Source organism: Excalfactoria chinensis, chromosome 10 (genome assembly GCF_039878825.1).
Source record: "Excalfactoria chinensis isolate bCotChi1 chromosome 10, bCotChi1.hap2, whole genome shotgun sequence".
NCBI classification, from domain to species: Eukaryota; Metazoa; Chordata; class Aves; order Galliformes; family Phasianidae; genus Excalfactoria; species Excalfactoria chinensis.
Genome location: NC_092834.1, coordinates 13,563,660 through 13,573,641, shown reverse-complemented (window position 1 = coordinate 13,573,641; position 9,982 = coordinate 13,563,660). Strand labels below are relative to the sequence as shown.

At 47.3% G+C, this 9,982-nt stretch overlaps 2 protein-coding genes across 6 annotated transcripts in view; one reads left to right on the top strand and one right to left on the bottom strand.

Moving 5' to 3' along the window:
• Window positions 1-1,242: 1,242 nt before the first annotated feature.
• LARP6 (La ribonucleoprotein 6, translational regulator) lies at window positions 1,243-8,621 on the bottom strand. Of its 3 annotated transcripts, XM_072345714.1 has the most exons (5): window positions 8,488-8,621; window positions 7,366-7,392; window positions 6,620-6,719; window positions 4,626-4,818; window positions 1,243-3,540 (listed from the first exon to the last, which is right to left on the bottom strand). In XM_072345714.1, the coding sequence occupies exons 3-5, from the start codon at window positions 6,670-6,672 to the stop codon at window positions 2,470-2,472; spliced, it is 1,317 nt and encodes a 438-aa protein (XP_072201815.1). In that variant the 5' UTR covers window positions 6,673-6,719; window positions 7,366-7,392; window positions 8,488-8,621; the 3' UTR covers window positions 1,243-2,469. The 3 variants fall into 3 exon arrangements, with proteins under 3 accessions (XP_072201815.1, XP_072201814.1, XP_072201813.1); XM_072345713.1 differs by lacking the exon at window positions 8,488-8,621 and having other exon boundaries at window positions 7,263-7,391; XM_072345712.1 differs by lacking the exons at window positions 7,366-7,392; window positions 8,488-8,621 and having other exon boundaries at window positions 6,620-6,864.
• The window catches only part of LRRC49 (leucine rich repeat containing 49), a 40,221-nt gene continuing 38,783 nt past the window's right edge, over window positions 8,545-9,982 (top strand). Inside the window, exons 1-2 of one of the 3 annotated variants that reach the window (XM_072345707.1) lie at window positions 8,545-8,889; window positions 9,645-9,707. In XM_072345707.1, the coding sequence (XP_072201808.1) occupies window positions 8,677-8,889; window positions 9,645-9,707 (276 nt within the window). In that variant the 5' untranslated portion in view covers window positions 8,545-8,676. Of the gene's footprint in view, window positions 8,890-9,196; window positions 9,372-9,644; window positions 9,708-9,982 lie in introns of those variants that run through there. The other 2 variants (XM_072345708.1, XM_072345709.1) reach the window with 2 other exon arrangements.

Genomic DNA, 9,982 nt, shown 5'->3' with positions numbered 1-9,982 from the left:
TGGTCGAACCTCTGTATATGTGGGGTACTGAGATAGCAAAATATGCACGAACAGCGGCGTGCAGCTGTTAGGTACGATATTGTGTGTCCCTGGGGAGCGCTGGAAGTATCCCAAGAGCAGGTATTTTCTACCTGAAGGAATTCTGTATTGATTAGTTACATGAGGAAACACTCTGGGCCCTGCTAGGAATCCTGAGTACAGATACAATGCAGCAGCTGTATGTCACTTCTGTCTTGGTCTTTTTTTTAATATAAATTTGTTGTAAACGATAGAATGATCACCAGGTACAGTGCTGACAGGACATACAGGAGTGGCTCTTACTCTGAAGTAGCAATTAGAAATGCCGCACACACAGACACACACAAAGGAATCCCACCAGGAGAGAGCTGGGTGAGGGGAGAGCATCAGAGTTGTTCAGGAGTCAGTGTGGTTACCTGGGGCTTCCACAGAATGTTTTCCAAGTACAAAACCTGTTTGAAGGCAGCTTATCCGTGGCATGTTATGGTTGGACAGACCTTAATCCCAGGATAAATGGGCCTGTGCTGATGTGAGGTAACACTGTTCTAAGTTTTGTAATATTGCTGAGGTTACAGCCTGCTAATAACTGTTAACATCACCTCTGTAAAGGTGTTTGCTTTATTTGCTAAGAAAAAGCACCAGCTGGAAGTTCACAGCTGTCACCTTTGCCTGTTGTGTCTGCAGAGTGCAGAACTTCCCAACACAAAGTAGGCTTTGTAATTAGAGTCTGAGATTCTAGTTTCAGACTGTTAAGTGTTACACAGATTTGTCTGAGTTTTAATGTTCAGGTGATAAACGTCACACATCTGTTGTGTCCATTCAGGGAGAACAGTCCTAGTAAACATTACTGCATCCAGCTTTTTTTTTTGCTCATGCAAACATCCAGTGCCTTTGGGAATTTTAACCTGATGAAATATCATGTACACTTCCCAGTATTCCTGCTTCATTGATTTCTGGGTGTCTCCAAAACATGGCCCTGTGTCAGTTGTAGTCCTGATAAAAGCAGGCTGGCACGTGGTGACATGTGGGTGCTGCACAGATTGATGGTGACAGGTTATTAGTGAAGCAGGGCTGGTCTGGATGCGCAGTGAGATGATGTGGCTGTACATAAGCTAGAGTTAGAGAATTGCTCATCTGATGGCTGTGTGCTCACCTGTCTCTTGGAAACTTGCAGATATGCTGTTGATTTAAAAAGCAAAAGGAAAACAAGAACAACAACCAAATACCACATAATTTTTTATAACATATATGTATATTTTAACATATATTATGTATTTCACAATGCTTCAGCCAGTAATCAAAGTCAGGAGGCAACTTGGGGGTTTTCCATTTCTGTGAAGTCAAAGGAAAACATTAGAAAAATACATTTGAGTGGCTGAACAACGATGCACAGAACTGGTGATCTCTGTCAGTCAGTCCTGGCAGTGTTACTGCCATTATTTACAGCACAAAGTACTACCCCTGAAATTAGAAGCAGGGGGGAGAGGGTGCTTTACTGAATCTCTTACTTTTGAAGTGAAATCAGCAGATTTAGACCGAGTTAATATTCAGTTTATTTTCATCTGATTACATGAGATAAAACTTACAAAACAGTCTTCAATGCTCAGAGTCTTCACATCACGGGAAAGCAAGCGCTTTGGTCCTGTTAAACAAGTGACTTGGGAGATTGGGGCAAGCAGGGAGCAGCTGCTCACTGCAGCACATTGCTCAGTTAGAGACAAAGCCGGAAGGTCTTCAGAACTTACATTTGTTAGGATTTGAGAGGAATTCATACCAAGCTTATTGTAATAGGACTGCTGAACAGTAAACATCGGCACACTGCTTTTCAGGTTTGCAAATAGTGTCATTGTGTTGATGATCCCAGGTGGTGCTTCTGTGTTCAGGCATTTCAAACGAACGCATAAAAAGTGCAGATAAGTGAACTTCAGTAGGTTAGTGCATAAATGGCTGAAGTACTGGAGCATCTCTCATGGGAGAGGATGAGAGAGATGAAGCTGTTCAGACTGGGAAAGACTCAGGGAGATCTCAACAATGTATTTAAGTATGAATGAAGATGTAGCCTGGCTCTCCCCAGTGTCATGTAGTAAAAAGAAAAGGGGCACAAACTGAACACAGGAAATTCTATCTGATCATAAGGAAACTTTTTTTTTTATTGTGTGGGTGTTTGAATGCTGGGATGGGTTACCCAGAGAGCTTGCAGATGCACAGAACCCAAGTGTGGTGCTCAGTGAGCTGGTGCGGCTGACCCTGCTCAAACAGCGATGCCTTCCAATCGTAACTATCCTGTGATTCTATGAAGTGAAAATACAAATATACAAATGATAAAGTCTCAGCGTGAATATAAAATGTTTAGAAATTAAATACTGACTCAACTCAGTCATTTAAAGTGACAGTCTTTCACCAGGCCTGAAGAAAAGAACTTGACTGAATTGTGATATTATTTTTAAGGATTTATTCATTCTTCATGGCTTTCCTTCTTTCACAGCCACTGTGGAATCCTTTAGTGCCATCAGGACCTCTAGGCAGCCGCAGCACCCCTACGGGCAGACCATCTGCATTTTGTATTTTCCGAGCTAGCATGGGGCTACTGACCGGGCTCTTCTCTTGTGTTGTAGTCTGAGCTTTTCTTCTCTGTACCCAAGGACTACCAGACGGTGTGATACTGCTGTCTGAGGAATAATCCGTACATTTTCTTGGAATTTCAGGACTAGTGCTCAGGTTCAGTTTGCTGTCTTCAGCCAGTGGAGACTTTTTGGTCACTTTCCTTAAAGAGGATGGACTGTTCCAAGGACTTGATCTGGGTGATACGTTGGGACTCAGATGGTTGTTTGGGTGCATGACGGGACTCAACTTACTTGTAGTACTGGTCACAGTACTTCTGCGTCCTGAGAGTGGTGATGTAGGATTGCTCTCTGGCTCAGAAGAGCTATTTGCTGATGATTCGTCACCAGTAAACTGAAGTTCCTCAACTCTCTTGTTAAGGGATCTAACCTTCTTCAGACTCTTGCTGTTATCTTCATCACGGTTCTTGTCTTTAGGGACTTTCTTCTTTGGAGGTTTCATGCCAATTAGGACAACTTTCATGCCAGTCTCTTTCTTTTCAGCACACATGAATTCGTGAGCCTGTACGGCAGCATCTACTTCTTCGAATTCTATAATTGCACATTCCTGTGTTCCCATTTGTGTATACCGACTGCTGAACCTCCTGATGTCAGGGGGCAGATCCCTACCAGGCTTGAGAATACGAACTGATGAAATTGCACCAAAAGTTACAAAAGCTTTGAGGAGATACTCCATTACTTTTTCTTGTATACATCCGTTTTCTTGTTTGTTAAGACCCTGCAGTTCAGAAATCATGTGGATATCATACACAAGTAACATCCTGGTAGGGAGGTTTTCACTTGGAAACACTGGAACTGGTGTATTTCTTCTAACCTTTCTGTTATCGTCATTGAGCTCAAGCATGTCTGAGTACTTCAGTGCGTGGGCCGTGGTTCTCCAGTCACGGGTAAGGTGTTTCACCTTGAAGACAGACACAGGTTAAACAACACATCTGATCAAACACACATAAACAACTGGCTGAATAGCCGAGGCAGATGCAGGCTCCAGTCTACAGACAAACCTAGATTTCAGTTACATATTGCAGGCTTCGGCAAAAAGAAAAGCAGATTTCCCTCTGCAGTGGGCATGAGCAAGCTTCCGGAAAGCTCATGTCCTATTAAAATAGGGATCTGATCCTAAACCTGATTGGAAACCATTAGTTCAGGTTAGAGCCTGCTGAAGTGGTTCCACTTCTAGATCTGAACATGGCCAAAACTCGTGCAGTTTGCTGGCTTTGTTTGTGTACCACTGTTACACAACTTATTTTTCATCCCTCAAAAATCTTTGTTAAAAAGCAAAAACAAAACCTACAAACAATGAAAACAACAACAAACCCAAACAAAAACAAAGCTCAAGAAAGTTCTGCCTTTCCAAAGAGAGTTTTTGCGACTGTAACTGTTCCACTGCAGTCTGTTTGAAGTGGTCTCAAGAAGCTCAGATTGCATTAATTTGGGTACTGAATAGCTTTGCAAAGATCGGCAGTCCTGACAAAGTACTTAAAATGTAACTTGAAAACCATTACATCCACATACATGGGAGTTCCGAACGCGAAATAAATACAGCCGGAGAACTATGAACAAAAACCACCTCAACTCAGAGTTACTTTAACTGCTTGATAACTTCTAATACTTGTTTGGTTTTGGGCTGTCTGTGCTTTTGCCAAGGCCCTTTTTAGAGACAATAAAGTAGCTCTACCAGGATAACTGAGTTACTCGTGTGTAGCTGATCTAGAAATGAATCTCATCCATTGTTCTGCTCACGATGCCTTACTGCCCCAGAAAGAGAATTTAAAAGCACAGTCCTGTAAATGCCTGTGATTTCCCCAGGCCATCGTGAGAGCTGAGAAGTGAATGCAGTGGATGAGAACAAGCCTCACCATCACATCAAAACCGAGTCAAGGCCTCAGAGAGGCAGGTAAAAAGAAGACTGTAGAACTGCCTGTAGAAGTTCTTTTCATCCCTCTTATTTATCTTTGTAAGCAAATTACTTTTAAGAAGTTAACTTACTTTCTTAAAAGAAGTGAGGAGTTTAACACTGACGTAGCCCATCTTATTTCTTCTCACGTGCTTTAGAAGGAAGGCGTCTTTCTCAAGGTTCTCATCTGAGAAATAATATTCAATCTGTGCTATCAACTTCTGGATCAGGTCATTTTCTGGTGGTTTCCAGTTCTGGTCACAGTCATCATCATTTTCCCCGCCACTGAAAAACAGGTAATTTGATCAACAGGACTCCATCTCATATTAATAGGTTAAAAGAATGAAACAAAAAACAAAGTGAAAATGAATACCCATAATGTCAATTTCCAGCTTCTTTTATAGATAGGCAGTGAATAGGTGGAGCCCTGTCCATCTGAGGCAGGAGGCCAGCTCAGATGATGCTTTCCAGTTAGCGTAAGGAATCCAATTCCTGAGCTCGTGCCAAAAGCTGATCTCAGTGTGGAACAATGACACATGTTTACAAGTGTCTTCAAAACACTGCCGGCTCAAATCTTGCACCAAAACAAGAAATGCAAGTGCACTGGAACTTACATCTCTGCTGTGGCAGCATTCGGTTTTTCAGCATGAAGGTGTTAACATTTCTGTGCTTCATGAGTATAACAGGGAATTCATATTCTAAACTGATGGAACCGTATTTTCTCAAGCATTTTCACTTTCTGAATGCATTTGGTGTCAGCAGGCAGTATCCAGAGAGTAACGCAGACTGACAGGACTGCTGAACTTTTTACAGGTCAGTCCTGCAGTGTCAGAGTAACTTCACTGGCAGTTTACTGAGGGACTGGAGCTCTCAGTAGGTGTCGGATTAAGGGCAGTGCTGTGGCAGTGGTTCACGTGGTATCCCTCAGGAATAGCTGTAGGCAGGTTGCTTAAGAGATCACACCAATTTCCTGTCTCCCCCTCCCATGCTGCTATCTACGTATCTGTGCAGGGTAGAGCACTGCCCAGAATTCTGTCCTGAGAAAAGATCTTGGAGCCATGGAACTGAGACCAGCTTGTTGCCACATCCCATTACAGCCACGTGTTTGTTGCTGGAATACAAACAACCTTTTGAGCTGCCGTCCAGCACTGAGGCAAATAGCTCACCCACACGCTGCAGCCACAGATGTTGTTATAAGAATTATAATGGCAGTCTAAGAGCTGTTTGGGGCTTTTTCCAAAGCTATGAGCTGTCTAGTTCTGCTGTGGGACCAGCACAAAAGTTCCTACAAAATAATAATAATAATAATAATAATGCACTATGTTCCCCAGTCCTAAAAATCATCTAATTGCTATTGTTCAGACTGTCTCCCATATACCTCAGTGGTAAAAAGGAGGAGCCATTTCCTCAGTTTTTTCTTAAAGAGGTTTTTGCAGAGCTTATGAGATCACTGAACAAGAGGGAGCAGGCTTCACACTAGGGTGCCCTGAGGGCAACTCTGTAGGCAGGCGGAGGCTACCGGCTCACCTCGCCACGCAGCCATTCCTTGCGGGGACAAATTAGAACAAGGCCCTACTGCTGACGTGCTGCTGGGCTGCCCACACCACTGGGTTGGCAGCAGAGCCCACACTGCTCCGGTCAGCGGGTTCTGCACAGGGAACACACTGCACTCCCAGATGTGACCGGTTACTGCAGGCTTTTGAAGCTAGCTATTTATTTATGGCTCTTCCCCTGGGCAACAGCTACACACAGCCAGTCTGTCACACAACCCGAGAAATCTTGTCAGAATCTCTGTAGCCACTTCAGGGCTTCAAAGGCTGACATAGTGAGAGCAAAAGAACCCAAATTTTAGTCGTTGGAAAATGCTGGAAGTGGAGGATAACAGATGAAGTTGTTATTAAGACAGTAAACAGACTTCAGTGGCCTCCAGTCGTTGCTGATTTGAGAAGGAAGGAAAACAAGGTAAAGTGATCGTTTTTCATTCTCTCACCCCACAACCTCACGTCTTCCATTCACTGTGTGCGGAAGAAATCACGTGAGTATGTCAGCACTTTAACATATCCACACTTTGCTAAGTAGAGCTTACCTTAAGTTCAGGATGGAGCTTACAACTGTTACAGGTTTTATTAGTACAGACATTTGCAGGTATTTTGAAGCTTCAGATGGAAAGAAAATGCAGCATCGTGCTTGGAAAAAAAAAACGGACTGCATCAGTTCTGTTCTTACTTACAGCGTTAACACATGGAGTCAGGGTGACACATCTCAGCTCTCTAAAACATTAAATAAACTGTACACCGTTTCTGTATTTGGCAAACAGTTCAGCTTTCACAAAATCTTTAGGGCTCTTGTAGCAGCTGTCAGTAATTATTGTATTGGGGGCTCCCCTTCCTGCAAAAGCAGGAACTGATCATTAGCTGTATGTTAACTCCTAGTAATGACCAACTGGTACTGCCCCTGGGGGGTGTAACTGAAGGCTGATTAGATGATGAATTGATGTCAGTCAGCACCGTGAAAAAAAGTAGTTACATATCTGCATAGATTTGGGATTTAAAGTATCAAAACTCACGAACAACATATTAATGTAAATGGAATCATTTTGAAGCCTTTGCTGAATCTAGAGAAGAACAGTGATGTTGCACTAATAAGCACTATGTGGCAATATAATAAACAGTGTGAAGTTCCAACAGCAGGTTCACTCAAGGCAGTGGAAACGTGTTAACGGAACCAACCGGTAACTGCAGGTGTGATGTAAACTAGCAGGACTGATAGCTGCAGCGGTCATTAGATCTCAGTTTTGATTGCAGAACTGATGTCATCATAGAAATCTTTCACCTTTGAAGGTCGGATTCCTGTGTCTGGCTGCATTCAAAAGACATTTAAGTTGGGCAAGAATTATTTTTCTGTTATGTGTAGAGGAGCAGCTCGTCCTTATAAAGCCTGTATATTTTTGTGCAGTACCTGGCAGCTGAGAGACTGGGGAACGAACACCCAGAATGTTCACGGGGCTCCCCTAGAACTGTTGTGTCTCGACCATGAAGAATGGCTTCATTTTGTAAGCAATAAGAAGAAAATTCTGAGTAGTGCTGGAGCTCAACTAGGCTGAAGCTGTTCGTTCCCAGAGCTGTTAGACCAGCCCTGACAATTTTTGTAAGTGCTTGGGTAAATAATTTCCTATCCAGTGCTTCATTCCCATAACATCCTATTTGAATGTTACATGACCTGCAGGCCAGCTCTGCTCACAGTGCTCTGTGCCACTTCCAGCAGGGCTCACACCACTTAACTAAGTGCAAAGCAGAACGTGCACTCCAAAACCAGGCACCTAAAAGGCTTTGAAGGTATCACTGCCCTCTGTGGAACTAGTCCTCATCCAGGTGCAGCCTTACTCCCCATTTTGTCAACCTATGCGTCATTGAAAAAATAATAATTTTTTTATTAATGAGTTCATACAAATTGGCCTCAGTGTTGTACCCAACACACTGCACACTGCTTTCCTGAGGGCAAGCTCTGCATTTCCTACTGTTCAAACTCAAAATGTACATTCTGAAGACCTTGCTAAGGAAGGATGCTCACGCGGTGCACTGCCACAGGTCCGCGCTGTGCTGATTTTACCACCTTAGCACAAAGAGTACTACAGGCGTTATCCAACAGTGAGGCACGGAGTAGGTTATAAGATGGTCCGTTATTTCATCTCTGCACAACTCGGGTCCAAAGCCCCAGAAAAATCTGCTGGTTCACGTGTCAATTCTCCTACAGAACATCTATAGTTTTCTGCCCAGAACAAACAGAACAATCACAACCCTCAACCCGAAACGACCGGCCGGGCCGCAGCTGCGAGGTGTCACATCCAGTCCCGCTCCGCTCCGCACCGCCGCGGCCGGGCCGCGCCCCGCACCGCCGCCGTTGCATCAGCCGCGGCCCCGCAGGGAGAGGCGGCCCCGGCCCGGCCCGGCTCACCTGGAGCGCCCGCACCGCCCCGAGTCCTCCTCGCTGCAGCTGCCGCCGCCACGCGCCGCCGGGCTCGGCGCGCCTTCCTCCTCCTCCTCCTCTTCCTCCGCGGCCACCCGGATCTGCACCGGGCCGCCGCTCGCCGCGAGTTCCGGGCCGGCGGCCCCGAGCTCCTCCGCCCTGGGCTGCCGCTGCGCCATGGCGCTCCGCTCCTCCCGCGGCAGCGCGGCCCCGGGCCCGCCTCGAGGCTCTCCCTCCCCCGCCGAGCCGCCGCCCGCCGCTCCTCCTCCCGCTGGCAGCAGCGGATCAGCGCCGCCCGGCGGGGCGCGCCCCGAGCTGTGCGGGCCGGCACCGAGTGCGGCCGGAGCGCCGCGAGGAGAGAGCTCGGCGGTCAGCGGGGGGAGCGCGGCTGTACGGCCGGGAACGAGGCGGGGATGGCGAGGAGGAGGCGGGTGTTTGTTTGTGTAACGCGGTTCCGCGTGGAATTCAAATGGAGTAAAGGCTTCAAGAAACGATGACGGCATTGAGCCGCCTTCACTCCGTTAACTCAGCCCGTAAGGCTGCATTTCGGTGGGCTGGTTCTGCTATTAAAGCGACAGCTACGTTTTCACGATCGGAGTCTAATCGCAGATGTCCCTGCAGCCATTCCTGCTTCGGTTAGCTCCGTGCCGCTGTGGAACAGCCCTTACGGCCCCGAGCGCTCGGCGCTACGCGGGACGGAGAGGCGGACAGCCGGGCGGGGCGTCCCTCAGCCCGCCTCCCGGAAGCGGCCGTTTCCGCGGTAACGGCGGGGCGATTTCCGACAGGGGCGGCGGCCGCAGTGCAGAAGGAGGGTGGTCATGGTGCCCAGCAAGTGCCGGCCTGGAAGGGGCTCGCGGGCCGCGCCCGGCCCGGTAGGTGTTCCCGCGGGGCGGACGGGCGGGTGACGCGCGGCGGCGGCGGTTTCTCCTCAGTGTGTGAGCGGGGAGCCCCGCCTGCACGGCCCGCGCTGTGCCGTGTGAGGATGACGGACCCGCGCCGGTTTGTTTCCCGCTGCGGCACGGCGGCGTTCCTCAGCGCGGTGTGAAGGAGCTCCTCGTGCCGCGGGTTGCTGTGCTGGATGCTGGATATTGATGCACGTGTTGGAAAAACGTAATCCTGTCTTTTTTTTCTCTTCCCGTGCTCAGGCCGGTAGCTGCGGGCTCCAGCTGCTGATCCAGGCATCCGCAATCCCCAGTAAAACCAAGCCAGTAATTGCTCTTTTCTTTCTTCAGTAGATAGGTGGATTCGTGCAGTTGTGTGCCACGTTTCTGTGCCACATGTCTGTGCTTTCGGATGGGGATTGCCTTTTCAGCAGTGGCGTGGTGGTTTTTAACGCACTGCCTCGTGTAGCCGATAGCCTTTTCGTGCTGTCTTTAGTGAGGATGTGTGAAGTGAAGCTGCTGGGCTGTCCCACAGCCTGCTGCACATTCAGTGTGTGATCTGTTATGCTTTCTCCTGTACCCCTTCTCCTCCCTTGGTTGCA

Coding starts and splice junctions, on each gene's coding strand:
- LARP6 (XM_072345712.1), bottom strand. CDS start 6,744: ATGCAGTCCGTTTTTTTTTTCCAAGCACGATGCTGCATTTTCTTTCCA. Junction 4,819..6,619: donor AGCTCCATCCTGAACTTAAG/GTAAGCTCTACT, acceptor CCTGTTTTTCAG/TGGCGGGGAAAATGATGATG. Junction 3,541..4,625: donor TCCTCACTTCTTTTAAGAAA/GTAAGTTAACTT, acceptor TCTGTCTTCAAG/GTGAAACACCTTACCCGTGA.